The sequence below is a fragment of the Manis javanica genome, chromosome 4 (genome assembly GCF_040802235.1).
Source record: "Manis javanica isolate MJ-LG chromosome 4, MJ_LKY, whole genome shotgun sequence".
NCBI classification, from domain to species: Eukaryota; Metazoa; Chordata; class Mammalia; order Pholidota; family Manidae; genus Manis; species Manis javanica.
In genome coordinates, this window is record NC_133159.1 from 178,187,134 (window position 1) to 178,215,031 (window position 27,898).

Here is a 27,898-nt window from a genome sequence, read left to right on the forward strand (position 1 = left end):
GGGACGGCCTGCCGGGATAGCGGCGGACCCCGCCGCCCACGGCCCGGCCCGCAGGCCGCGGCCGCCCGTTGGCGCGCTCCCGCGCGAGCGCTGGGACACCCGGTCCCGAGCGGTGGCGGGCCTGGGGCCCTCGGGCGGGGGGGAACCACTGCTGCTGAGGTCTTCTCGGGGGCAGTCCCACCTTGGGCCCAAGGGCAGGGGACCGGACGTGGACCCCCAGCTCCCGCACTGGGGACTCGGCTCACGTTCCGACCACAGAGCGCGGGGCGGTTGGCTAAGGGCCTTGCGTTTCGGGGAGTCTGCCTCCTGGGGGACTCGGGAGGTGGGGTTCCCACGCTACCGGGACGGAGCACCCGGCCTGAGAGGGAACCAACCCTGAGAAAGGAAGCGCTGTGGGGTCAGCAAGCAGCGCCCGAAGAAGGAACTTTCTCAGCCTGCAGGGTCCCCGTGGCTTCCCTGGACGTCGGGGCGGCTGTCCGCGGGCCAAGTGCTGAGCGGAGGGACACTTCGAAGCTTTGCTCTGCAGTTAGAGCACCGCGGGCTCTGGAGTCTTGAGTCCTGCGGCTCCGCTGCAGCTGGTTGGGAGAAACGATGGGCAAATAACTTTCTCTCTAAACCGTATCTGTCATCTGGGAAATACGATAACGAATTAAAGAGGGATGTTAGGAAGACTAAATAAAACGTATTTTAAAGTCTCTGCTCAACATCACTAATCGCTAGGGTGTATCAAAGCCACAGTGAACTATCACCTCACACCCAATAAGGTGTTTACTTAAAAAAAAAGTACAATTGACCCTTGAATAACACGGGGTTGAACTGCGTGGATGCACTTATACGTGGATTTTTAAAATATTGGAAAAATGTTTGGAGACTTGAGATACTTTGAAAGGCCATTTTCTGTAGCTTAATTTATTGTAAGAATATTATATATAATGTAACATAGAAAATACAATGTTAATTGACGATGTTATCAGAGAGGCTTCTAGTTAACAGGCCATTAGTAGTAAAGTTTTAGTGGGAGTCAAAAGTTTATACATGAGTTTTCAACTGCCTGGTTATCATGTTTTTGTTCTTGAAAACAAACCCCATGTTTTTCAAGAATCAACTGTAACAGAAAAGAACATGTATTGGCAAGGATGTGGAGAAATTGGAAACTTGGTATACTCTTGGTGCATATGTAAAATGGTGCAGCCACTGTGGAAGACAGTTTGATGGTTCTTCAGAAAATTAAAGAATTACCATATGATGGAGCAATTCCATTTCTGGGTATGTATGCACAATAATTGAAAGAGGGTCTTGAAGAGATATTTCCACATCCATATTCGTAACAGCATATTCACAGTAGCCAACAAATAGAAGCAACCCAGTGGCCCTTGAAGGATAAATAAAAGGTGGTATATCCATACAGTGGAATATTATTTCACCTTAAAAACAAGGGAATTCTCATGTGCTACAACATGGATGAAGCTTGAAAATACTGTGCTAAATAAGGTAGTCACAAAAAGACAAATATAGTATGATTGCACATGAGGTATCTCATGGAGTTGAATTCATGAAACTCCAGAGAATGGTGGATGCCGGGGGCTGGATGCAGGGGAAATGGGAAGTTATATTTTAATGGGTATAGAGTTTTAGTTTTGCAAGATTAAAAAGTTCTTGCGGAGGTTGGTGGCACAACAGTGTGAATACACTTAGCATTACTGAATCATACACTTAAAAATGTTTAAGATAGTTAAATTGTATGTTTTGTATATTTTACCACAAAAATATATCTTAAAAAAGTAAATTTCCCAAATGCCCATTGACAAATGAATGGAGGAATGGAGTGCAGTATAACCATACAATGGAATATTTGACCCTTAGAAGCAATGAAGTACTGACACATGCTACAACATGTATTACGAAATATTATGCTGAGTGAAAGGCGGCCACATATTTTGTGATTCCATTTATATGAGATGTTCAAAATAGGTAAATCTATAGATAGAGGGTGGTTGCTTAGGACTGGGGCTTGGGGTGGAGGTTGCTGGCTGATGGCCAAAGGGTAGGGGTTTCTTTGGGGAGAAACAAAAATGTTATAATTTTTTTTGTGCTGATGGTTCCATAACTGTGAATATACTAAAAACAAATGAACACTTCAAATGGGTAAATTGTATGGCATGTGAATTATATTGCAATAAAAAATTTTTTAAGTAAGTCATATCGCGTTGGTGCCCTAGTCAAAACCCTGCAGTGGCTTCTCATTTTACTCAGACTAAAAGCCATGGTCCTTACAATGGAAAAGAGCTCTACGTGCTGCTGTACTTCTCACCTTCTCTTCTGCCAGTCTTTTTCTGTTCATTCGGCTGAGCTATATTAGCCTCCTTGATTAGGGACACAAGTACACTCCTGCTTTAGGGCCTTTGCACTGGCTGTTCTATTTGGAATGTTCTTCCCCTAGATAGATCCAAGGCTAGCTCCTTCACCTCCTGCAAGTCTTTGCTGAGATGTCACCTTGCTAGTGAGGTCTGCCTGAGCATCCTATTTTAAATTGCACCATCACCACCACCACCACAGTAGTCCCAGTTCCCTTACTTGAGCTACTTTTCCTGAAGTACTTACCAACTTGCAATATGGTAATAACTTGAGTTATGTTTGCCTGTCTCCCTTGCTAGAAAGGAAGCTCATGGAAGTCCTGACCTTTGTCGAGCTCACTGATATATCCCAAGGACTCAGAACAGTGCCTGGCATGGAGGAGGTTACTGACTGAATGAACAGCGAACATCTCATAAACGCGAGCTGCTATTTTCTTCCTATTCAGTGAATAGGCAGGCAGGGCAGCGGTGTGAATAAGGTTTCCTGACCTAGAGAAGTGGGCGGAGTGGGGGAGAAGAGGAAAAAGAACGTTCCTGACTGGGACCCAAGGAACGGGGGAGAGAAAGGTGACTCAGAGAGTAAGCTACAGTGGCAGAAGGTGGTGATTTTCAGACCCAGTGAACTGGAAGGGTTAAATTTTATAGAAACAGTAAATAGTTCATCTCACAAATGCTTAGTGCCTAATACATCAAAATTAGATACAACTATTTAAGTTTTATTGCAAACTAAACACCTTCCCGGCCATCTAGGAAAGTGCTGCTGGGCATTGAACTCTGCTATTTTGTATTTCCTTTGAGTTTCCCTTTTTGAGTATCTGACTAGGGTAAGCAGGCAAAGAAAAAGATTCGATTCATTCAGATTCAGCTAACTGGCTTGCAGACCTCCTCACACACAGCTTATTCCATTCCCACCACAGCCCTCTGACATGGTGCTCCGATCCCACTTCACAGCTAGAGAAACTGAAGCACAGTGCCAAGGACAGAGCCTGACATACAGGAGATGTTCCATAAATATTATTAGATTGGATTGGAGGGAGAAACTCTCAGTGAGGGAGCGAAGGGAATGAGATGAAGCTAACCAAGTTCCCTCAAAAACGTGCTTCCACCCTTCCCACCAAGGGTCTCTAGGGCTCCTGTGAGGCTCAGCGCATCTGGGAACTAGAAATGGGAAGAGGCGCGGAGCGCGCTGAAAGCCGTCCCATTCTCCAGCTCTGGAAAACCGTGGCTCCCCCACCCGCCTCGCCGGTTGCCATCTCCGCTCCCTCCACCCCCTGGGGGCCGCCAGGGGGTCCAGGGCCGGCACTCCAGTCAACGCAGGGCACTCGCAGGAGCCGGCTGGCGGTCTCTCCACCACTCTGGCGTCTGCCTGGAAGGTCAGTTCGCCGCTCAGCCCCGCACAGCCCGGACCCGTGCGCAGGAGCGCGCCCACGAAGCGGGAGAGCCGGACGCAGGCCGGGCGAGGCTCTCCAACTCCGGGTGGGCTGCCTGCGCCTCCGCCGCGAAGCGCAGGGCCCACCCCCGACAGCCCTGCCCGCAGCGCGCCGGCCGCCGCGGGGGACCATCGCACCCCTCCGGTGCTTGCTCCTCCCCCTGACACCCCCGCACTTCCATCTCCCCCTGACCCCCAGCACTTCCATCTTCCGCCGCACCCACGCGAGGCTCACTCCGCCCGCAGCTCCGCCTAGTCGCGCTGGGCGCTGCAGCGGCGGGAGCCGCGAGCTCTCAAAGACCCAGGCGGCTGTAGGAGCTCGGGTGGCCTCCGGTTCGGCGGCACCATGAATGTCTCGGGTGGCCCGGGGGCCGAGCACGCAGGCAAGGCGGGCGGCGGGGGCAGCTGGCAGCCTGAGGCGGTCATTGTGCCCACGCTATTCGCGCTCATCTTCCTTCTGGGCACCGTGGGCAACGCGCTGGTGCTGGCCGTGCTGCTGCGCGGCGGCCAGGCGGTCAGCACCACCAACCTGTTCATCCTCAACCTGGGCGTGGCCGACCTGTGTTTCATCGTGTGCTGCGTGCCCTTCCAGGCCACCATCTACACCCTGGACGGCTGGGTGTTCGGCTCGCTGCTCTGCAAGGTCGTGCACTTTCTTATTTTCCTCACCATGCACGCCAGCAGCTTCACGCTCGCCGCTGTCTCCCTGGACAGGTGAAGGAGCACCCTGGAGGCCTCAGGGGGTCGGGAATCCAGGCAGGCACTGGAGAAGGAGGGGGCGGCGCTCAAGGGTCAAGGAGAGATGCGCAGGAAATAAAAAAGGACGCTGAGAAGGCAAAGGGACGGAGGGAGGGTGAGTGAAAGACAAGCGGGAGCGGAGGAGGAGAAAGAAATAAGAATGGGGACCGCGGCGTGCTTCGGTTAGGTACGCCCTTGGGTCTGCAGGCTGGAGACCCTCAGCTCTCCAGCGCCACCGACGCCTGACAATAAGCAGCATTTCCAGGTACAGAGCGTCTTTGCGTGCGTGGTCTGGCTTGAGCTAAGTGCCCTTGTGAGGATGCGGGGCATACTGTGCCCAATTTATAGACGAGATCGAGTCCATAAGTGACTTGCTCAGAGTTGCCCATCCAATTAACGTGTTTGTGAACCAACGGTCCCCTGGCATCAAACTCCTGGCGCCTCTACCTTGCTAGACTTGAAGTCACGGTTTGCTTGGCGCAGTGGATTCAGATCCGGACTGCGGAATTTGGTTCCTTCGCGAGGGACCCACGCCAAAGTCCGAACGGGCGCACGCACCGGAGGGTTCCCAGCTCGGTCCTACCCCACTCTGCGCTCCACCTCCAGGCCCGGGGTCAAGGCCAGAGAGAGGAACTCGCTGGATGGGCCCCCCTACCCCCACCCCACCCCCTGCTGGAGCCTGGAAGAACACCTGAATGATTCCTGGGGAGGATATCCAGGTCTGACTCCGGTATCTCTCTCGCATCCGACGCCCCCCGCGTCCTCTTGACCTCCCCCGACAAGCAGAGAGTGAGGCCACATTCCCCATATACCTCCCAGTTCCGCTGGGCGCCGTAAGTTGGTTCTGAGAGCGCGCCGGTGGAATCCACACAGCGACGGCTTCTCTAAGGAATTTCCTCGAGGTGCCTTGCCTGACTGGCGTGTCTCCTGGCTGGCTGCTAGAGCCTCAAGGTGCCTGGGGCCCACCAAGTAACACCCTGGTACTGTCACTGCTGGTAATCACAGCCTCCCGGGGCCCCAGAGCCATGTCGACCTTCAGGGTGCCCTCCTGACTTTTTCCTCCAGGGAAAAGCAGAGAAGTCGCCTATACGCTGTCGGGTCCTACCCTACATTTAGACGCACATCAGAGTGTCCAGGATGCTCCGGCAGTGTTCAGTGCGGCTCTGCGCTAGGGACTTTCCTCAAGAAAGGATGTGGGGCTCGAGGTTCAGGGGTCCGGCCCTGCCCTGCGGATCAGCCCGCTCGCTCACCCGTCTCTCTTCCTGGCTTGACCCGCAGGTACCTGGCCATCCGCTACCCGCTGCATTCCCGTGAGCTGCGCACGCCTCGGAACGCGCTGGCGGCTATTGGACTCATCTGGGGGCTGTCCCTGCTCTTCTCCGGGCCCTACCTGAGTTACTACCGCCAGTCGCGGTTGGCCAACCTGACTGTGTGCCACCCGACGTGGACCGCGCCCCGCCGCCGCGCCATGGACCTCTGCACGTTAGTTTTCAGCTACCTGCTGCCGTTGCTGGTGCTTGGCCTGACCTACGCGCGCACTCTACGCCACCTCTGGCGCGCCGTCGCCCCGGGCGCCGCCGGCTCCTGCGCCCGCCGAGCCAAGCGCAAGGTGACGCGCATGATCGTCATCGTGGCCGCGCTCTTCTGCCTCTGTTGGTTGCCTCACCACGCGCTTATCCTCTGCGTATGGTTCGGCCGCTTCCCGCTTACGCGCGCCACTTACGCGCTGCGCATCCTCTCGCACCTGGTCTCCTACGCCAACTCATGCGTCAATCCCATAGTCTACGCGTTGGTCTCCAAGCACTTTCGCAAAGGCTTCCTTAAGATCTGCGCCGGCCTGCTGCGCCGCGCCCCACGCAGAGTCTCGGGCCGCGTGTGCGTCGCGGCGCAGGGCACCCACGGCAGCAGCGCGCAGGAACGCGAGTCCTCCGACCTGACGCACGTGAGAGAGGCCGCAGGGCCGTCTGCCCCTGGGCCGGAGCCTCTCAGCGGCCCAGCCGCCAGCCTGGTCCCCAGCTTGTCCTGGGGAGACCAACGGCATCCTGACAGTTAACGTGACCTGGGGACATTTAGGGGATACGCTTGGATGTTAAAGCATAGGAGGAAGAGGTTGGGATCGTGGAGGGTGTTTCGTCTGTTAACAAAAACGCGCTGTTCACACGCAGTGGCCGCTGTCTCTCCGCGTATCTCATGGTCAGGAGGCTCCGCGGTAAGAAGCCTCTGGGACTTCCCAGGGTAGCAGCTCTGGATGAATGCGTAGGGCGCTTTGCTGAGCTACCAGGGAAAGAGGGTAGCTGAATTATGAACTGCACAGAAATCCCTGACGCAGGGGAGCGCGGGACAACTGAAGGCTCCTTGCACGTGGCCATACGGAAACTCCTGGTGTATATGAATCCGCGAACCAGCAGCCGCCAATACATGAGACAAACGCAGACAGTGTTTAAGCGCGCTGAACCGCAGTCAGTTGATGACAGGCACAGACACTACGTGTATTTCTCTAGCAGTGCTCACGCGCCAGCGTGTAGGGTGTTCTTGCCTGCTCCCAGGTTCCTGGGGTCCCTGGGGCTCCGCGGCCTTAGGGTTTCTTTCCCTCGCTGCAGTTGTTCAGGATCAGGTCTCCAAGGGCTGTTTCTCTTCCAAGCCCGGAAGTAGCCCCCCACGCCCTCTAGCCCCGCTCCTGGTGGTTCCAAGGCACCCCTGGACTGGAGCAGCTTGAGAACCCCGTGGGGGAACAGGAATGCCCCAAGGCTTTGCTTATGAGCTGCTAACCTCTGTTCCTGTAGTTATTGAGCCAAAGCTTTTTACTGGAAATCGGTTCAGTGTTAAAACTCAAGGGTGTACCCATCTCACCTCTTTGAGCACAGGGCACTTTGGCAAGGGCTTAGGTACTTAACCAGGTGGGTGCTTGCTATGGAAAAGCAGGGGTAGCGGGCTCAGGGAGGGAAAGGTGTGTGGGGGCTCCTGTGCTTGCCCTGGCTGCTTGGCAGGCCTTGGACATGGCAACTGGTTTCAGGTGGTGGAAATGGGGCAGGAGAGGAAAGCCTAGGCGGGGTCAGGGTGGGCGGGGCTGGGTCCTGGGCTTTGTTTCCAGGTGTTTGCAGAACCTGAGGTGGGTGGGGGTGGGGTGCCAATCCAAGACTCCAGGGTCTTTGCACAGAGCAGCTGCCTCCCACAAACTGCCCAGTCCCTTAGAGAGGCGATTGAAATAGAGGTTGTAGCGTGGGCGCCACTGCTCGGTCCAGCCCCTCCGAGATCCCGATGATGGCCCTGCAGCTCCTGCCCCATCCAGCCTACCTCAGGTTGGGCAGCACCCTGCCCTTGGTCCACGGGTATGCCTTCTGTCTGTCAGTGGTTGGTGAGTGGAGGGCAGTGAAAAGTCACAAGCTTTGGGATTTGAGCCCTAGGGCACCTGGGTGATCTCCATTCCTCAGTTTGGCTATCCTTCCTCAAACTCAACTCTCCCCAGGAGGTTCAGGAAACCACCCAGGTTCCAAACAGTGGGAGCACACCCCAAACAATGGGAGTGCACCCCTACTCGTGGACATGCAGGTGTTCGTGTCAAACGTCTCTAAGTATCCTCAGGCAGTGGAGGGAGTGGGACCCAAGTGCTGAGTCTCCTGCCTTCCTGTGTCACAGAGCCCGCCCCTGGGTGATGTGCTACCCCCTCCTGCAGGATATCTTGGGGTACAGGGCGTCTTCCATGCTGCTGTCTCGGCTGGTGAGCACTCACAGCGGAGGGGGGACAGCAGAACCGCTCCAGCCAGCTTCACAGATCCACCACGCTGAGGAGCGTGTGTATGCATGGAGAGCGGGAGCCTTAGTGACGTTCCTGTGTCTCCAGTCCTGGCTGGACACTCGCCTGGCCTGGAACACGAGTGTATACCCGCAGCGTGTGGTCATGCTGCCCTGGGGCTCACTCTGGATGCCGGGCCTCACTGTCCAGGAGGCGGGAGTTCCCACCCCAGGAGCCCAGCCCACATATCCCTCTCATTTAGGCTCAGAGGCCCTTAGTGAAGACCCACCCACCCCCTCCATGCTCCTGCTAGGCCACCGGTGCCCTGGATCACTGCCCTGCGTTCCCCCCCCTTCTGCCACTGCAGCTGGGGGTATGCGGGGCTCTGCCTTCAGGGAAGGGGCTGGTCTCGGCTGTGATGCCTCTCCCCCACACGCTCGGGGTGGACTGGCAGGACCAGAAGCCACAGGCCCGAGTGGACCCAGATGGCCATGTCGGGCTCTACCTGGCCCTCACCACAGAGACCAACTGTGACCTTGAGCTCTTTCCCCTCCCCAGGGACACAGCAACTGCAGCCTCAGCTTCTGCGCTCTTGGGGGCTGGGGCGGGGGAGCTTCCAGCACCTTTGACACCAGCGCAGCCAGCTTATGTTCACACCCTTGAATCCCCAGGCTTAGGGGAGCTGAAGAGACTCTAGAGCGAATGAGCTTCTCACCCTGCCTCTCCCCTTTAAGGAGCAGCCCATCACCCAGCAGCCCATCACCCAGCAGCCCTGCCTAGGTCTCTCCTCCCCCTCAGCTACTCCAGGGCAACTGCCTTCAACAGCCTGGACCAGATTGCAGTGGAGGGGGGCTCCTGTTAAGCCCGGAGGCTCAGGTTGCTGCATCCTCATTCCTGGAAATATCCTGAAGGTGTAGCCACCAGTAAACATCCCAGGCCCACAAGGTCATGTCTAACTTGGTGGAGAAGTCCCATCCATCCCTCAGGTCCCTCCCCTCTGGGAAGTGCCGCAGCTGCCACCCCATGATCCTCTAGTGCAGCGCAAGGTGATGCACCAGTAGACATGTCTGTCACCACCTCCCTGTCCATAAATGGTGCAAAGTTCATTTATTTTTACAATGAAAACTCATCTGTGAACCAGATAAGGCGCCTTTCCTCCAACTGGACAAGCCACCCCAGCCATCAGAAGTCTCCATTGTCCCTGGGCTCCAGCTTGTCCCTACCCCTACTCCCATGAGAGATTTGGGGGCAGGGGTGTCCTTTCCTAGGTCACCATTCTCACCCTCACCCCTTCCAGGGATGAGCAGGAGTTCCAGGTAAATGAGATTGTGGGCGTCAAGGGGGAATATGTAGTCTGGGACTTGAAAACCCAAATCAGACCCCAGCAGCTTGTGCCCTGCTTCCAGGTGACAGTGAGTAGGGAGGTGGCTGATGGAGGGCTGGTGGGGTGTTCAGGATGCCGAGCTAGAGGCCTGACATCGCCATTCTACTGCCCATCCCCTGCCCAGCTCGAATGTCTTCCAGCTACGCCTGCACAACACAGCACTGGAGGCCATCATGGCTCTGCTGGTGCCCGGGGAGGCGCTGCCGTTTGCTGACATGTGCGGGTGGGTTGCTGCCCCTTCAGGTCACCCAGCACATTGCCTGCAAGGTGGCCCTGCTGCTGGGCTATCGATCTCGTCTTCTACTCCTCCCTGGTGGCTCTGCCCAGCTCTTCTTCTTGCAACCCACTGCTCAGTAAACCCTGTGCCCTCCTGGCCCTGGGCAGGACCGCACTGCCTGGCCTGCCTCATTCCTCCACACCTCCTGTCACCTGAGCCGGGGGGCCTCTGTTTAGCTTCCTGGGCACTAGAGGCACAGGCCTGGCCCCTGACCCCCTCCCGCACACCCCGCCCAGTTTACTATTTCACCGACCTGCCGCTCTTCATCACGCCACGGAGTCTGTGCCGCTGGCCGGGTTGCTGGCCCAGGGCGACCTCAGGGCCAGGTGCAGCCCCAGCTCGGCCTTGAGGTGGGAATAGCAAGATCGTGGCCACGAACCTGAAGGTGGGCAGGGGCCCTTTCTTGGGGGATGGAAAGGAATGAGGCTAGAAGCAGGTCTGACAGGGACAGAGCTGGCAGGCGGCTCAGCTGGGGCTGGGGCCAGGGTCAGAGGTTGCTAGGCTGTTGAGAGGCTCCTTGCACTCCCTCTGCCGGCTCTGCTGTCCCTGGGCTCCACCATGTCTGCCCACGGAAGAAGTGGGTGTGGAGGGGCAAGGTTAGCCTCCCTAACGGCTTGGGTGACTGCACACTCCCAGAGACAACCCTGTGCCCCAGGAAGCCTCTCTATAGGGGTGTTTCTTCAACTTAAGATGGCTAGAATGGGCCAGACCCAAATACTCGTTAATTGTGAACTACAGGAGGACTGCAGGCCGACACCCCTTCGGTTTACTCTTCTGCTCTGGGAGAGCGTGTTGGGTGAGCCCCAAAGCACAGCTCCTTTCCCTGCCTCTCTCCTCATAGGAGTCCCCAGAGGAGGACAGGGCTCAAGGAAGAGCTGGGATGAGGCTGCTGAGCAAATCTTCCTGGTGTATGTGATGGGGTGATATGCAGCCAATTCGTCTTCGCTGGTCTCTGGGTGTGGGTGATGTGCAAGTCTGACCCAGTCCCTGACGAGGCTGCACCCCATGGAGGGCAGCCCAGGCTGTACCAGAGCAGGGCTGGGGCTGCAGACCTGGGGGAGGGCCATAACAGGGGTGCTGGGAAGAGGGGAGAGGGGCCAACTCTCTCCTTTAGGCCTGGAGGACCTCAGGCACCCTGAGCTCTCCTGTTAGCATGCAAGCAATGTGAAATAAATTCATTACCCAAGTGCAAGTGCACCTCAAGGGTCTGTCTGCATGGAGCTCAGCTGTTCACTCGTCCTGAGGAGCTGGGGCCCCGCCTTGCGCCAGGCCCCCACTCTGTCCCTGAACTTCTTACCACTGTCTACCAGTCACCCAGCCCGCATTTCTACAACCATTGCTGCTTGGCTTGACTGGGGACTGGGAGACAGGTCTGCTCTGACCTCCTGCCGCCAGTGTGCTGGACCCCAGACAGCAAGGACAGCGAGTATTCCTGCTCCAGCTGCCTGGGGGGCAGAACACCCCTAGGCCTCAGGACTGTGGGCTGAACGGGGAGTTCCCCAGGCCTGGCTCTGAAATGAGCTATAGGCAGGCTGGTGTTGCCCCCCTGCGCCTGTCCACACGTGGCGGCTGTGAGTACAGGCCTTTGTCCTCCTCTGCCTTTTCCTGTGTGAAAGCTTTCACATGGCCCTTGCAGGCTGCAATCAGGGACACAAAACCCAAGGCATGAAGAAACCCCAGTGTCCCAGGAGCGTGCTGGTTTGACAAGGAACATGGACTGTGAGGAGAAGTGTAAACCAGGACTCAAGGGTTGAGAGACGGGGCTCCTGGCAGGGGAGAGGGTGGAGAAAGGTCCTTGTCCCAAAGGATGTCAAACTCACCCAGTCCAGAGGCAAGTTAACACTGGTTTATGTGTCCAATAACATGGCTGGTCTGGCAGAACCAGGCAGGGACAACAGCAGGCTCAGGCCGAGGTGTCAAAGAGGCGATCAATCATGTCGCCCACCTGCTCCACACGGTACTTGATGTACTTCTCGGGGTTCTTGGTGAAGGGCACGTTGCTGTACCTGCCCAGGCACTGAGGTCAGGGGGGTGCTCAATTCCCCCGCTCCGCCTCAGCCTAAGGCACTCCCGAAAGGTACTGCTGAGTCATGTCCCTGTCTAGCCCTGCACCAAAGCCCAGGTGGCCCCGCATCTGCCATCCCCTCCAGGTTTCTTCGAGCAGAGAACAGCACCGGGCCCAGCCCGAGGAAGTGGGAGCGGAGGGCTGGGGAAGGCGGGGATGGAGGGCTCACCTGTGCAGAAAGGCCCCGTAGGTCTCCTTGACAATGTTTTTCTGAGCTTGCCGGATCCGGTCCCTCTGCTCTGTGTCCGGAATAGCCCAGGCCTTCTGGATCTTGCACAACTCCTCAAGGCCGTCATTGAAGCCCTGGCCACCGAAAAGGTGCATACAGAAGCAACCCAGAGACTGATGCACTGGGTCTGTATGTGTACAACAGCAGCAGTGAGCAACAGAGGGGAGAGGCTCCCACCTCACCTTGAAACGCTCCTTGATCATCTGCCGCTCCTTGTCCCGGAGCTGGGGGGTTGGGAGAGATGGCGGGGAAAGCGTTCCTCAGAGCAGAATCGCCTGCCCCTGCTCCTTGTCCAAATATCTGAGCCCAGCTCTCCCTCCTGCTGCCCTGATGGCACAGGCATCCTTTGCTCTCTCATCCCAGCAGGGTACTTGTCCGTTTTTTCCCAGAGACACAACAGAAAGGATCACACCTGATGGAAAGCCCTCCCCACCCCAGGCCTTGAGCCCACCTTGACCCCTGGTTGGAATACAGGTAGATTCTTCTCAGCGAGGTAGTCAGTCACCTTTAACCAACTGCCGGGCAGGGAGAGAAGCAGGGGCAGAGAAGGATCAGCGGCAGGCAGCGGCTTCTTCCCTGGGGCCGTTGGGTCTCCTTTTTAATCTCTTGGTCTACTGGGGGGGGGGATGGGGGACGGCAACAATCGATCTGGGTCACAACTAAGCAGAAGAAAACTGAGATGTTTTCCTTGGGAGTAGGAAAGCTTTGAGTGCTTGCTTTTAAAATTAAGAACAAGAAACACAGCATTTAATAAATTAAACAAATACTATGAACTACATACAGATCTCACAGCAAATTCAGATGGAGAAGCAGAAGAGAAAGAAAGGAGGGAGCAGAGGACAGATGAAGGGAAGGAAGAGGGAGGCCCCCCAGGGAAGAAACACACAGAGGGAGGGAGACCCACCAAGGGTGGGGAACTGGGGTCAAGAGGAGCAGAGGGCGCTCTGCAGAGCGGGGCTCAGCCGAGTTCAAGGGGTCCTGCAACCTTGCTCTCTTTTGAGGTACATGTTACCCACATCTCTGACACTCAGCCCTTCCACTCTTCTGAGCCTTCACCCTCGGCAGACGACCGGCCACGTCACCCCCTCAGGGAGCAGGACCTGGGGGAAGGGAGGGGGATTCCCTCTCTACCCTATGAATGTGGCTCAAAAACAAGTGGCGGACTGGGGTCCACAGGGCAGCAGCTCCCCACTACTGACCCCACTCTGACGGGGCCCACCTGCGCTGGTACGTCTGGATCTGCTGCTCGATGTGCTCCCTGTAGGAGCGCTCAGCACTCTTCTGGGTCACAGCCACCAGCTGGATCAGCTCAGACCTGGGGTGGGGGTAGGGGCAGGAGAGGAGGATGGGACTGGCTCCCAGGGCCCAAAAGCTGCCGGCCTCAGCAGCAACAGCAGTGGGGTGGCCTCGCATGCCCTGGGTCCTGGGTCCATGCCGGGTAAAGCACTGGCTTCCCCACCTGGACGCGCAGCCACTCACTTCTCCAGGGCCTTGAGGATGTAGTTGTAATTGTTGTGCAGGAAGACGGCGCTCAGAGCCGGGTCCTCGTACACCTTGGACTTGCTCAGTAAGTTCAACTGCAGGTTGCCCAGGACTTTACCTGCACAGGGAAGGATGCGGTCACGCCCGCCATAGCAGTCTGGCCAAACCACCTGGCCCGGGGCCCAAAGACCAGCTCCTGCTCCTCACTCCTGTCCCTCCCACACTCCATGAGCTTCAGGAGCCCCTTGCTCAGTCCCCCTCGGCCTCTGAATCCAAGGCTAGGTCGCGATTCCAGAGATCAGAGGGCTCAGGAGCGGACAGCACATAGCAGAAGAGCACGGAGAGGAGAAGGGGGGAAAAGGCAGGGAGTCTGCACGCAGTGGCTGCTGGCAGCTGGGGAGGACTCACAGATGTAGGTGCTTAGAAGGCGCTTGCTGAACTCGGAGCTGTAGCTGGTGGCGGAAGAACTGGTCTCTGCGGGAGCAGAAGTCCTGTTACTGCATCGGAGGCAGCAGCCAAGACCCTCTCCCACCTTCCCTCAGCCCAAGGAACAACTGAGGAAACCCTGGGAGGGGCCCGTGAGCCTTCCTCAGGCAGACAGGACACAGAGGCACTCAGGGCAGAGCTGGGCACCCGCTGAGCTACCAGGTTTCCTGCTCACCCCAGGGAGCAACCCTTGGACCTTTTCTGGAACCCAGGGCAAGCCCCTCTATGGTGATGGGGTGTCATGGTTAATGCGTTGGCCCATGGGCAGCAGGAAGGCTGGCAGCCGCTCACCCCCCAGGCTTGGCACATGCTGTGTGGTACCTACAAGGCCCACTATCCTGCTGGTCAGGAGCAGAGTCTTAGAATGGGCGCTGCATTGCCCTTCCACCTCCTCCCCCATATCCCAAAGCCGCCTCTCAGGCTCTTCTGAACCGAGGGGACTGGCTGTCTAAGCAGCACAGAAGACCAAGGTGGGCGGGGACAGGAGGGGCAATGGGGCCAGCAGGTGCCGCTAGCCTAGAGGGTGTTCTCAGGGTGCTGGACATAACAGGGTGCCGCCTGGATAAGCATAGGGATGGAGAGGGACCGTGCAGGGAGCTGAAAGTGGGGAGCACCCTGAAGTAACTCATGTCCCTCTGATCCCCGCTTCCCAGTAGGTCCTGAATCTGCCCACGTGCCTCTGTCCCCAGGGGACCTCATGGGCCTTCAGAGGGGAAGGATGGGGCGACAGAGCTCTGCTGCTTACCTCGGGGGTCTAAAGGAATATTGTATGTGTCCCCAAGAACTACGGAGTGAAAGGCAGTGCACTCAGAGGGGAAGGAGGGAGAGACAAAGAAGGGAGAAAGACGCAAAGTGCAAAACAGGTTAGAAATGGCGTGTGAACCCGAGGCAAGCAGACCACTCCTGTAACAGTCAGAACACAGACAGGAGGGCACCCCCAGCCCGGATCCCCTGAAGACCAGGGAGTACGCAGGAGCGAGCCGAGCTGGAAACCCTGGGCCAGAGGCTACCCCTTGGCTCCTTACCCACAGTGTGTGGCAGAAGGGAGGGCCCGTGGGCCCCAACCAGCTGGGCTGGGTCTCTGTGCTCACACACGCGCCCCTCCTTACATGCCAACCTCCTGCGCTCCAGTCCCAGGGCAGCGATCAGCTGGTCACCACCAGGCTGGCCCTAGAGACCAGCCCACTGAAAGGGTCAGCTGAGAGTAATTAGGACAGATGAGGCCAGGAGGAGGCAGAGGCACGCGGAAGGAGGGGTGGGAAGGGCACCTTCAGAAGAGTGAGAGCCACTTTCCACAGCGAGGACAGGGGAGGGGGCTAAGAGGAAGGGGAGGTCAGACTGTGAAATGCAGAGTCACAGCCCTCTCCACAGGGCTGGAGGGAATTGCCTCGTCCAGAGGGGACCAGGGCCTCTGGGGGCCTAACGGTGTGTCTCCAGGCAAGAAGGAGGGCTGGGGCACAGGGCAGGGTCCCTGCTGGGAGGTGCCAAGTACCTTGGGAGGCTAGCATGGCGCCTGCCGTCTCCTGGAAGTCCAGGAGCTGCTGCAGGAAGAGGATGGCCTGCATCAGGAGAAAAAGGTCCAGGAAGGAGGTCAAGGGTCAGACTACTTCCCACACCTCCCTTCTGTGCAGTCCAGGATGAGTGCAGGGCCAGGGGTCCGCCCAGTGAAAAGAGGGGCTGCAAATTTCATCTTTCACCCTATGGGTCTGGTCTGCCTGGAAAGGGCCTGTCTCCTGGAGTCACTAAGCACTTTATCCATCTTGCCTTCAGCACCCTGGTCATGAAGTGCAGGTGGCTCTGGGCCAGGTTGGGTCCCCTCCCCTCCCCAGGACCCCTCGGGCAGCACCTACATTGCTTGTGAGCTCATGCACGGTGCCATCCTTGGGCATGTTGTATTCTTTGTCCGGGTCATTCTGTGGGAAAAATGATCCACTCACTGAAACAGCTCCTGAGGCCGCAGGCCCCTGGCCCAGTGTCCCAGCCAGCCTGCTCATGGCGCCACCTTGTGGCAGACAGGTGTTAGGATGCCCCTCAGACACAAAGGTGAGAAAGACCAGACCGGTAAAGTGGGGTGGGGCTTCACTCTTGGGGTGGTGACTGCGGGGAGGAGCTTGGGATCCCCTGAGAAAAAAAGCGAGGTAAGTGGGTGCTGAGAGGAGACTAGCAGCCCAGCTGGCTTCCCTACAGGGCAGACCCACCCCTCTTGGAGGCTTGCTCTCCAAAGGAGTTCCCCAGGCAGGTCACCAGTGGTCCTGCCCACGGCGTGGCCTCACCGGCTGCAGGTAGCAGAGGGGGAGGGAGCACCTTGATATTGTCAGCGAAGTCCTCCAGCGCTTTGGCTCCAACGGTCTCCATGGAGGTGATGAGGCTGGGCAGCTTGTTCTTGGTGCTGGCGGCCGTGCCCTGGGGAAGCACATGCCTGCACAGTGGCCCCGAGCCCCAGCCAGAACCCGCAGCTGCAGGCTGTGCATGGAGCCCAGCTTCTTCCCAGCCCCTCACTCCAGGCACTGGCTTTCTTCTCCTATCATTCTGTCTCCATGTGCTCAGGGCCCTGTGGCAGCTGATTCCCACTCACCCTCTGAGCAGGTGTGTGGGGCAGGGAACACCAGGTAACAAGATTCCTCCTCCCTGTGTCCCCAAGGGCCTCCCCACCCACATACCTGGAGGACCTGGTCAAACTCAGGCTTGGTCTGCTTGAGGTGCCTCAGGATGGGGAAGACGGTGAGCACGGCAGAGAAGTCATGCCGAATGATGGCCTTCCGGGCAGCAGACACAATATTCTCCCCCTCGAGCATCAGCCCGTCCAGGGCATCCTAAGATGGGCAAGGACACAGCTCAGGGAGGAGGCAGAGAGGTGAGAGCTGGTTCCCAGAAGGGACCCCATCCCGAGTCCCCAGGGAGGCCCCCAGGGAAGCCTGCATGCTGCGGCAGGGAGAGGGCATGGGTGATACCCTGAGGTGGAAGTGACGGCTGCAGTTGAGGGCTAGGGACCTTAGGCCTGCACAAACGCAAGCTTCTGCAGGGACAGCTCCCGCCCAGGCCCAGAGCACGGCAGGGCAGGACCTGTATCAGGGAGTCAAAGGTCTTCTTCTGATGGTGCTCAGGGATGACATCCGTCAGCAGCTGGTACTCGCTCTGGGCCAGCTTGACGAAGGCGCTGATGCAGTGAATGTAGGCGTCGGTCTCCACGTCCAGCATGTCATCTCTCCCTGGGGGACACAGTGCCCTGAGCTGCTGCTCTGAGGGAGCCATCTCCCTGCTTGGGGGGGTTGGTCTCCTCAGCTCCTGGCCTGTAGCCCAGGCTGGCAGCAGATGGGGAGGAGGAAGACAGCTCTGGCAGAAAGCCGAGAGGACTCCAGCAGGCCTGACTGGGTTCGGGGGGAAAAACAGGCTGAATCCAGCCTCATCTTGGCCTCATTTTCAGCTCTGCCACATAGTGTTTACGTCCCAGAGCATCAGGTACTGTAGGTAGTGGAGATGATAAAGGGAGGAAAGATTCCTAAAGCCACCTCCTGGGTAAGGTATGTCTGACCCCAGGATGGAGCTCTTTGAATATACTAGTAATTGGGCAGCAAGGGTTGGGCAGGATGCAGCGCCAGCTCAAGAAGGCGGGTACCATGTCATCCATCTGAGAAAATGCTGGGCCTCTAGAGGCAGTTATCAGCACAGCCAGGCCTTCTGAAATGTGTAAGGCGGTGGACTACAGCCTACAAGGCTAGCTAGCATGGGGTCAGATTTTGAGAAGAGGCAATATGAGTTCCTTGGCTGTCAGCTGCCCCAGGAGAGACCGGGCCCCACTACTGAGGGCCGGGTCCTGTGAGCAAAGGGATGGGCCCTGAGACAGCTATGGAGCTGATGCTGGAGCCGGTGCTGGAGCTCCCTGCCCTTCAGGGAGCAGCCTTCCCTCTCTGCCCGCCTTCTGAGTGGCGGCAACTTCTCCCCTTGGCCCAGGCCCTGACAGCCAGGCGTGCACTCCCATCTGGAGAGAGGCAAGGAGACCTAGTGCCCAAAAGAGAGAGAGACTGGAGAGAGGTGAGTAGGCCTGGCCCATCCTCAGAGCAAGTGGCCCGGCTGGGCCAGGCCAGAGCAGGCCCTCCACGGGTTGCTGCCAGGGCGGCGGTGGCTGCCCTTGGGCTGGGCTGCGGTACTCACCAGCCAGTGGCCCGTGCTTGTCGTTCAGGGCCTCGGACAGATGCTTAACTCGGAAATCATGCTCGTGACCTAGCAAGACGTCGGCCGCACAAACACAAGCAGCGTTTATCCAGGGGCCAGGTGGGCTGCCCCTCCAGGGATGGACAAGAAGCCCTCAGTCTCCAGGAGGGGGGCGTGAGATGGGGTGTAGGGGAAGTGGCGCTGGAGAGGGCTCTGAGCCCCTCCTCTGCCTCGGACCACTTGGGCACAGCCGTTTCAAGCCTGCCTTGCAGTGCCCTGCCTTGTGACGCCCCAGCCCATCCTTGGGAGCTGGTTTCCCCAGGCCTGGAAGCCGAGGGAGAGCAGTGGGAAGACGAGGGAGGGTTCTGCAGAGCTTCTGGCAGCTGCAGACAGTGCGGTGCTGGGCCACAGGGGTTTATCCCCCTCACCATATTTGGGGAGAGACCCAGTTAGAGAAACGTCACTGCTGAGAATGGGATAGCCTTCTTTTGTGCCGCAGAGCCATTCTTCTGAAGGAGCGTTAGGTCTGCCAGGGCAGGGCTATCCTTCCTCCGCCAGGATGTAGGGAGGTACACGGCCTATGGGCTGCCCATCTCTCTGTGACAAACACTCCCTTTCCTAAAGTTGTAGGAGGCCAGTGGCCGCAAGGCCTAGGCCGGCTTGGTCCTGCCACTGCTGGTCCGAGCGTGAAAGGGCTGCCCACGACAAAGATCTTTCTCTGAGTTCAAACAGGAGACAAGGACAGAGACGGGATGGGTGGGGGGGTGAACCTCAGGGAGGGCAGAGCTGCCGTCAGCAAGACAGGACTAGGCCGAGGCCATGAAACCTGTCCCTGTGCCAGCCAGGGTGCGTGGCACCAGGGACCTGCAGTTCCCCCACCCGGCTTCCCTCCCGGGGTTTCCCCCAAGGCCCCCCTAGGTGGTTGGAGGCTCTGCCCTGCCATGTGAGTGGACACACAGTGGAGGAGGAGGGTTGGAGAGGAATACAGGGTGATTACCTTCCAGAGGAATGAGGTTAGAGCCCCCCTTTTTCCCATCTAGACCATGCTGGGAATACTGTTTCAGAAGGTTCTGAGCCTTCCGGATCGTCCCTGTCACCAGAGCCACACAGAGAGGAGATAAGAAGACCTAGGAAATGAGTGAGAGAAAACAGCAGCAGCCCTCCACCTGCCCCCCAGGCCCCACACTGGCCCCCCAAGAGTGAGCATGCCCACATACCCTCTCTCCCAGCAGGCCCTTCCCCAGCCCACTGGAGACCCTACAGGCAGAGATGAAGGAATGGACATATTTTGTTCCCCAGATGAAGCTCCTGATTCTGCTACTGATCCTTTATTGTTTGGACCTGAGTTCACTTTGGGGAAGTGCCGAGGATGAAGGAGGTAAGATGGCAAAGACCCAGCGGGAGAGGCCAAAAAGAAAAATACTACTGAGCCGTATTTAAATCAGACTAGCACTTGGGCTGGAGAAGCTAGTGCCAAGTTCTCACACCTGGGCTGGCAGAGCCTGGGGGCACCTTGAGGCAGCAGGCCCACGGCCCAGCCCCAAACACCAGGCAGAGCTCCCTGGGCATGCTCAGTGTTGGGACGTGGCCAAGCAGTCGTCAACGGAAAGCAGAACTGGTAGCTAGTGAGACGGGACTGGGCTTCCTGGGAGAGCAGTACCCGAACGGAAGCTTGGGGACCCAGGGGCAGCCTAGCCCTGCCCCACTTGCCCAAATCACCAAAGCAATTGGAAAAAACTCCAAAGCTGAGAGAGGGCCACCAGAACCACCACACAGAGAGTGAGGGCAGGAGAAGAGGGGGCGTGCTCTCGGCAAGGAGAAGAAAAACGACAGTTAGTATCACAGTGAAAACCAAACCAGTGCCCACAGCCTCGGGGTCAGCCACCTCTGTGGGAACGACACACCTCAGGGCAGAAAATGTAGGAAATAAAACAGCATTTAAAACAGACTCCTACAGCCGCCTTGTTCATAAAACGCCTGGGGGAGGGAAGCACCCATGAGCCTGACTCTGGTCCCTCTTCTTTAGAGACTACTGTGCCCCTCACGCCCCAATCCCTGTGACCCAGAACACAGTGAGGCAACTCCCCAGAGAGCTGGGCGAGAACGGGGCAGGTCTGGAGTGGCTCATTTCCTTCTGTTTACACCACCCCCCAGTTAGCTACTAACGGCCAAGTTCAGGTGGCTCAGCATCTGTCTCCCTGTGTCCCCCCTTCTGCAAGTGGCCTGTTTAATGAGTGAATCAAATTCCTCCCCACAACCGACCTGGAGCAGTTGGGCCTTCAGGAGCCTGGCCAGTCGCTGGCATGGAGGTGGATTGGGGATGTGGATCAGGCAGCTGCCAAGAGCATCAGGCGCCCAAATACCACGGAGACTCCGAGGTTGATGTCTCATTACTGACCTAAGGCGGCCTCCCTGCACCTCTCCTCAGGGCCAGGAAGTGAGGTCCCAGGGGCCTGATTCCCTAATTTCCAACATCAGTCCTGAGCCCACCAGCTCCTGACAATTCTTGGAAGCCCACAGAAACCACAGGGTCCCTCACAGCCAGAGGTTCTCTTGGGCCTAGAAGCGGAGGGCAGCTTAGGTCCACCATGAGCCCCTGAGATCAGATTGCTTCCTGTGGGAGGCCCCGTCCTGCATGGCCAGCCAGCACTCTTGGGGCGGTGCAAATAGGGTCCTGAGGCCAGCAGTGGGCACTTCAAAGAGACAGAGGGGAAGAGAGCAGGGACTGGCCGAGGCCCAGGCAGTCTCATAGCCTCTCAGAGACAATCCCGCGCCCAACACTCGAAGGTGCAAGATGGACCAGCCCCTATGCAGCCTGCTAAAGCCCAGCAGGCTGCCCTAGCAGAGTCACTGCAGCACGTTTTCTAGGGCACCACCAGGATAGCCACACCAGAGGGAAGAAGGCAGTGCCTCTGCAGCTGAGGCCACCAGGCTCAGCGACCCCGTGCTCCGCACACGTCATCCCTGCAGACAGCCTCTGCTGATCAAATGAGGGACGAGGGCTCTGAGTATGAAGAGACTCCTTGCTCCGTGAGGGGCACAGGCAGGTAGGGAAAACGAAGAAACAAAGGGTGTAAGCTCCACACAAAGCCTGCTATTGGGTCGGACCGACAGGCCACCCCCTGGGGTACGCCCTGGCAGGGTGGGAGCAGCGCTCTGCTTTGGGGGCTTCCTCTCCCTGGTGCTGCCCGCAGCAGCCCCTCAGCATGCAGTATCCCGGCCTCTCCTTGAGCTGAGGGCCATGTCCCTTGGCAGCCAGGCTTGCGAAGCTGTGGCTGACACACAGGGACACTGTTTACTTGGGAGTACAGACTACGGGGACATGATGACAGGAGAAGGGTCCACTGAGCTGCTCTCTCAGGACCGACTCCCCAGCCCAGGCCTCCCCCACCTCAACACTCCCTCCGCTTTCCCACCTCAAGGCCCTGACTGTGCACAGCCTGAAAGCCAGTTCTTCAGAGAAGATGGTCTGGAATTTTTGTTCCTTTCTGGATCAATTGTGAATATGTAAGCTTCCCCATCTACTTCTCAGCTATGTGCCACTCCCAGCACCCCTGACTTTCTGGAAGGTGAAGGCTGCCGTGCCTGCCCACCGTCCCAGCTGCAGCAGCATGCCTGGCCTCCTGACAGGGCAAGGGAGGGAGGGGAAGCAGGCCGAGCCCGTGGCTCTGCCCTGGTACCGTCACCTTGTCTCTCCACGTCTGTGACCCCCAGCTCCTTAGCCCCTGTTGGGCAGAAAGAAGGGCTTCCCTGGACGGGGCCTTGCTGGGTGGGTAGACACCTGCTTTCTGTCCTGTGGACCTCCAGTCAGGGTCACCGTGAGGACAAGCTCTGGTGGGGCCTGTGTGGCTGACTCCAGGGCAGCCGAAGCAATCCAGGTCCCACGCAAGCCTTCTGGCTGGTGCTTAATGGGCCTGGGCGGGGGCTCACCTGGCCTCTTGATGGGCTTCTTGGTGGGCGTGTCTTTCCTCTTGTTGGGGATGGCAGGGGAGTAGGGAACCCCGGAGGAGGAACTGCTCTTCCGGAAATGCTCCTTCAGGCCCTTGACAGAGCGTTCCAGCTGGCTGGAGCGAATCTGGTAGTAGACGTTCATGAAATCTGAGGAGAGGTGGGGCAACAGAGTTGTGGCAGCCACGGTCCCTGGCCTGCCCGGCCACAGGAGTGCTTTCCCCTTCAATGCAGCTTGCGGGGCAGCAGCGCAGCCTGCTATTTCTGTTTGCTAACCGCTTTCTAGTGTCTGCTCTGGCTCACAGCCCCCTACGTGGCCTTGTCCCAAATCAGGCAAATGCTTAAAAGGGAAAACATCCCCCAGGGGAACCAATGACCAGTTACAAGTTTTGAAAGTAAGGTTTTTTTAGATAAAAATATAAAGTTGAATCCACATTCATTTGGTAAGGGGTCAAATACATGAGCAATTAGAGGAGGCAAAGAGACAAGTGTCAGTGAATGAGAAAACACCCCGTGTTTTTAGCCATTAACAAAGTGAAAATTCGAAAAATTAGAGGGCTGTGTCAGCTCCATCAAGTAGCTAAGATAAATGAAATGAATGAAGAACAAACAGCCATGAGACTGCTGTGTGTCTGCCGACCAGCCCCATGTGCCCAGAGAGGAATTCGGATTGGCAAAGTTACACATTTGTCTGGATGCTTCTACACCTTTGAGAATATACCCCAAAGACCTCCTTATATAAGGAAAGCAAGCCAAATAAGCATGCCCACCACAGCACTAATTATCAAGACTAGAAAACGGGAAAATTCTAAAGTGCAAACAAGGGGGAAAAAGATACGGATACCAGGGTACATTTTGGCACTGCCCCAAGTGAAAAACAGACCAAAGCACATAGGCTCTGGCTGAGAGGTGCTGAGGAGCCTGAAGGCTGCCCGCCGGCTGGCCTCTTACCCCGAAAGTCTCCCTAGGCTTCCCACAGCACAGCGTGTGCACCATGGATGTGTTCATGTGGTCAACACATGGTGGCCCTGAGACCTGTCACTGTGCAGTTTATACATAAACTGTAGATTTATTGCTTATATATTGTTTCCTAATGTTTCTTTTTATTTCAAACAAATCCAGGTGAATTAAAGAAATAAAGGGGAAAAAAAATCCCACTACTCTGGCCCCAGCACACGGGCCCCCACCTGGGCCAGCTCACCTTGGTTGCGGCCGTATTCCACCAGCCAGCGGGAGATGCAGATCACGTCCTGGAGCACCCCCTCGGGGAGGTGCTCCAGGGGCACCTCCTCCTGGGCCTCCAGCTCATCCTCACCGCTGATCAGATCCAGGATGAGCACAGGGGAGACGACCTTACTGTGCCAGGTCATCAGGCCGCGGAACTCGGCCTCCAGAGACTCCTTCCCCCGCTCAAACAGCAGCTTCTGCAGGGGCAGCAGGAGGAAGGAAGGAAGGATCCAGAAGTGGGAGTGGCCCTCCAAACAGAGTTCTCCAGCCCTGACACCCCCGTGTGTAAGCCTAGGTTCCCACCCGTGACTGCAGTGTACTGAGGATACCGGTGTGTCCCCGCTGGATCACTGGTGCACAAGGTACTGATCCTGTCGGCCCACCAGGCCATCAGGTGGGCCCTGCACAGCCAGAGACCACTGGCTGGTTACCAGTTTGCCCCAGTGTGTAGAAAGGAAAAGCTTTCGGCGTGGGACAAAGGACAACCCCCCATCTCAGCCTACTCCCTCTTCTGGGCAAGACACAGGCCTGAGGGCCAGAACTGTGGGGCCCCCGGGAAGGTGTGCCCGGTACCTTCTCCTAATATTCCTCACCCTCTTGGGGATCTGGGGCTCTGTGCCCACCATGTCTTCTGTCTGCATCCTCTCCTTTCCTCAATGCGGGGAGTAAACCTCACCCCCCACCAAGCCTGACCCCATCTTGCTCTGGTGACTCAATGACTCCAATACTTAAACACAAAGATATGAGGCAAAAAAATTCAACATAAAACAGGAATGCGGTTCCTGGAGTAGTCAGGGTCACAGAGACAGAAAGGCGAACGACACGGCAGGGCTGGTAGGAGAGGAGAACGAGGAGTTAGTGTTTGATGGGTGTTTTAGTTTGGGATGATGAAAATATTCAGGAGATGGACGGTGGTTACTGTTACACAACAGCGTGAATGTAATGAATGTCACTGAATGGCACACTCAAAATGGCTAAAATGGTAAATTTTATATTATACACATCTGACCACAATAAAAAAATGCACTTATAAAACGCAAATGTTAAATTAACATTTTACATGTAATTTATAATGGAGGTAAATTATAAAAATACAGTAATGTAATAGAAATGTGTATTTGTAATTCCTGAGGCAGAGGTCTTAATGTTTGTGTGTATTGTAGTATATACTTCTGTTTGTTCTAGTCTATTCTTCTCTAAGCTGCTCCAGTTGGTCATGACACCAGGGCAGGGACTGACGTCCCCACACCTCTCACATTACCCTGTGGTCCCCTTACCACTTTGTTGAGCTCTGGGCTGTCTGGGCTATTGTCCTGGAAATACTCCACAGCCTTCTGAATCTTGGCCATGCTTCCCAGGTACTCTTCCAGCCTGCCTGTGGGGCTGGGGAGGAAAAGCGTTGCATCAGTCTGGGTGGACGGCAGATGAAGAGGAAGGACCAAGGGAGTGGTATCCGGAAGGAAAAGAAGAGAATCCACACAGGGACAACAGGCTCAAATTCGTTGTACCCCTCCAGCCTCGGGCTGCTGGCCCAGGAAGCGTTAGGGATACGACCCTCTGGCCCTAGCTCACCCCTCCCTGATGGTCTTCTCAGTGTCACTGGCCACATGGTGGTAGCTGATGACATGGTCCAGGCAGGATAGAGTCTTCTCGACATTCTCCTGCAGCCGCTGCAGGTTCTCTGTCTGCTTGTGCACCGGGATGATGGAGTTCTCCAACTTCATAAGGCGGCTCTCAAAGGATGACAGGATAGACACCTGCAGGAGGAAGCCGGGTGCTCTCAGGCCTCAGGCTTGTCCCAGGACTGCTTCCACCCACCCACCAGGTCTTTGGTATTTGCTGCCTTTTCTCCAACTTTCTAGACAATAAGCTCTATGAAGGAAGGGACACGGTGTGCATGTTCATCACTGTGTGCCCAGCACATAGGAGGTGGTCCAAAAAACTGGATGAAGTTTGATTTGAAGGCAACCAACCCTCAAATTAATTCTTCCCGAGATAATCACTCCAGGATGGCTTTCCTTTGACCCTTTGAGGCCAAATCTCAATTTCTGTTCTCTCTGAAGCTTTCCAAGACTGGACAGGAAGTAGTTTCATACAGAGCATCCTCAAATGCATTGCTGGTACCTTCAAAACCTTCTCTCTCTAAGGGTGCATCTCATTAAGTAAAGACTGGGACTTTAGGATTGTGTTACTAAGTACACACCCAAGTTTGCAGCTATTCAATTTATGCTTTTCCAGTCTTCTCTAGAAATTAGGAAGGAAACTCATATTTGTTGAGCACCTGTTGAGCAGAATACACCAGGTACTGTCAAGATGTGTTCTCATGCATTAGCTCTTAGGACCTTCACAGCCGCACTGGGAGGCTGGAGTTGTCTCCGTTTTAGTAGACTGGTTAGCTGAGGCCCAAATACGTGGAGGGGCGAGGACTAGATCCGAAATCTGTGAGGTCAGAGCTTTTTCTACCCCTTGAGCCCTCTAGGGTGGAAGCTGAGTGTTCTCTAGACCCTCAGGAATCTCAGGAATGCTAACCCTGCCACCTGAATTGAGAACAACACCTGACAAATACCCAGCCCACCTAAGGCAATAGGCTGACTGAATGTTTGTGGAAGGAGAGGAGAAAGAATGGAGAGTTTGGGCAGAAAGCAGAAAGTTCATGCCAGCAGGGGCTGTGGCATCCTCAGCGACGGGGCAGACAAGGGGAGCAGCTGGCCACACTGTTGCTACAGAAACCCTCACATTACCATCATCACTACGGGAGGCCAGAACCCCGGGCCTTCGGTACCAGAGCCGCCAGGTCACAGGGCTTCCTCCAGGGTCTGGAGGCCCGCCACCTCTCCCAGCTGAGCGGTTACTCACCATATTCTTGGTGAGCTGGTCGCTCTTCTCCAGGCTGTCTCGGATGAAGGACAGCGTCTCCTCCTCCTGGGGGTGGCGAAGAGGAGGGCAGCACAAGAAGCGGGAGGCCAAAGGAGATCGCCGCGTCCCAGCCCCCTGGCCTCACCCCAACCCCATCTCCTAGCAGGGTGTGTCCTCTCCCATCCCTGCCTCCTCCCTGAGTAGAAGCCCCAGCCCGGTTCTCGGCCCTTTCCTTCACTTTTCTTCCCGCCTGCCCAGCCCCAGTCCCACCTGCTTCAGCTTGTCTTCGATCTCCCGCCGCCGGGCAGACGCCTCCTGCGGGGGTATCATCGCTCTCACCCTTCGGCTCTCAGTCCCCAGGACCTGGCCTCACCGAGTCCTCTCGGCTCCCGTCTCTGTCACACCCACTTCCGCTCCTGGCCCCGCCGCGGGGGCTGCTGCTTGTGCCATATTGGGAGTGGCAGGTGGAAATGCGCCTGCGCAGAGCCCAGTAAAGGGCCAGTGCAGGCAGCCATGTTGGGTGTGGCCGGGAAGTCTGGCGGAGACTCGCCTCTGTGCAGGTGCTCTGCCTGGTCGAAGGTTCTTGCGTGGTGTTCTGTGTCAAGGCTGTCAGGGGTTACCAGCTCACTTGGGAGGATTAGACAAGGTCGCTGAAGAAGGCGACGAATTTGTCTTCCTAAAGCACATACTGTGTCTCATTCCCCATAGAGCGCAGCACAGTGTGTCACACAGTAGGTGCTCATGTAATGAACTAGGGGCTTGTGTATTGGTTTCCCCCTTAGGCCCTACATTTATGCCAAAGTTTACAGAGCACGCCCTGTGTGAAAGCCCTGGGCTTGGGGCTGGGGACAGAGTGGTTGCCCATGGCCCCAGGGCATCCGTAACCATAATCCTGACTTGTGCCGAGGCCCAGCCAAATTCTAGGGGCTGGTGGAGTCCTCAGAGCATCCATCGGGAGCTTGGAGCTTGCTGTACAAACCCTACTCTATGGTGTCTGTGTGGTGTTATTAGTTGGGAGTGAGGACCAGGTTGGTGGTAGAGAATGGCTTCTGCTGGGAACTTACATAGGCCTGGAAAAGGTGAAAGCAAAGGCTGAAAGACCCCAGATCTGTCTGAGGGATTGGGGCCCCAGGCGCTATTGTCAGCTAAGGACTGAGGGGGGCCTGCCCGCAGGTATTCAGATACACAGGGAACATTTCTCCAGGGGCTTTGGGGAAATTAGAAAGGTTTGGAGGGCTGGCAGGGCACCTTTCTGGAGCTCTAAGACATTCCAACTCCTCTGCCCAAAGTCTCCTCTACCCATAGCTCAGGGCAGATGCCCCTGGATCCAGACTCCTGCTGGCGAGCTGAATGTTCTGGATTCACACAAGACCTAGTGTATTCCTTCCTCTATCCTTTCCCTGCTTACCCGCCTCTGGCCCCAGTCTCCGGGGAAGGAAGTAGCCGTGTAGCTTTGTTCTGGCCCTCTGGAGCCAGCATCTAAGCACAGGAAGATAGACAACAAGGCATGTGCTGGTAGGGGCACCAATTCATCGGGT

At 56.8% G+C, this 27,898-nt stretch overlaps 3 protein-coding genes across 10 annotated transcripts; 2 read left to right on the forward strand and 1 right to left on the reverse strand.

Moving 5' to 3' along the window:
- The first annotated feature begins 1,245 nt into the window (after positions 1-1,245).
- Positions 1,246-7,559, forward strand: GALR2 (galanin receptor 2). The gene is made up of 2 exons (XM_017674504.3): positions 1,246-4,497; positions 5,800-7,559. Exons 1-2 carry the CDS (start codon positions 4,130-4,132, stop codon positions 6,572-6,574), a joined length of 1,143 nt encoding a protein of 380 aa, XP_017529993.1. The 5' UTR covers positions 1,246-4,129; the 3' UTR covers positions 6,575-7,559.
- Positions 7,560-7,636: 77 nt separating this feature from the next.
- Positions 7,637-11,402, forward strand: ZACN (zinc activated ion channel). The gene is given in 12 exon segments (XM_073232908.1): positions 7,637-7,934; positions 8,104-8,468; positions 8,689-8,828; positions 9,523-9,666; positions 9,779-9,859; positions 9,861-9,926; positions 9,928-9,991; positions 10,152-10,181; positions 10,184-10,300; positions 10,757-10,828; positions 10,831-10,989; positions 11,311-11,402. Coding segments are annotated over 12 exon segments (1,485 nt in total). The 5' UTR covers positions 7,637-7,779.
- A 343-nt stretch (positions 11,403-11,745) lies between these two features.
- EXOC7 (exocyst complex component 7) lies at positions 11,746-26,810 on the reverse strand. 8 transcript variants are annotated; one of them, XM_017674432.3, is made up of 21 exons: positions 26,631-26,810; positions 26,361-26,426; positions 25,077-25,261; positions 24,782-24,887; positions 23,479-23,701; positions 22,260-22,427; positions 19,327-19,419; positions 18,330-18,398; positions 17,241-17,386; positions 16,838-16,990; positions 16,482-16,580; positions 16,028-16,090; positions 15,670-15,736; positions 14,923-14,961; positions 14,100-14,165; positions 13,689-13,809; positions 13,429-13,524; positions 12,661-12,724; positions 12,392-12,433; positions 12,150-12,283; positions 11,746-11,921 (listed from the first exon to the last, which is right to left on the reverse strand). In XM_017674432.3, the coding sequence occupies exons 1-21, from the start codon at positions 26,688-26,690 to the stop codon at positions 11,819-11,821; spliced, it is 2,163 nt and encodes a 720-aa protein (XP_017529921.2). In that variant the 5' UTR covers positions 26,691-26,810; the 3' UTR covers positions 11,746-11,818. The 8 variants fall into 8 exon arrangements, with proteins under 8 accessions (XP_017529921.2, XP_017529945.2, XP_017529937.2 ...); XM_017674456.3 differs by lacking the exon at positions 19,327-19,419 and having other exon boundaries at positions 26,631-26,809; XM_017674448.3 differs by lacking the exon at positions 18,330-18,398 and having other exon boundaries at positions 26,631-26,809.
- Positions 26,811-27,898: the final 1,088 nt, after the last annotated feature.

Coding starts and splice junctions, on each gene's coding strand:
- GALR2 (XM_017674504.3), top strand. CDS start 4,130: ATGAATGTCTCGGGTGGCCCGGGGGCCGAGCACGCAGGCAAGGCGGGC. Junction 4,498..5,799: donor GCCGCTGTCTCCCTGGACAG/GTGAAGGAGCAC, acceptor CTTGACCCGCAG/GTACCTGGCCATCCGCTACC.
- EXOC7 (XM_017674432.3), bottom strand. CDS start 26,690: ATGATACCCCCGCAGGAGGCGTCTGCCCGGCGGCGGGAGATCGAAGAC. Junction 18,399..19,326: donor TAACCTCATTCCTCTGGAAG/GTAATCACCCTG, acceptor ACGTCTTGCTAG/GTCACGAGCATGATTTCCGA. Junction 14,962..15,669: donor CGCCATGCTAGCCTCCCAAG/GTACTTGGCACC, acceptor TTCACTCCGTAG/TTCTTGGGGACACATACAAT.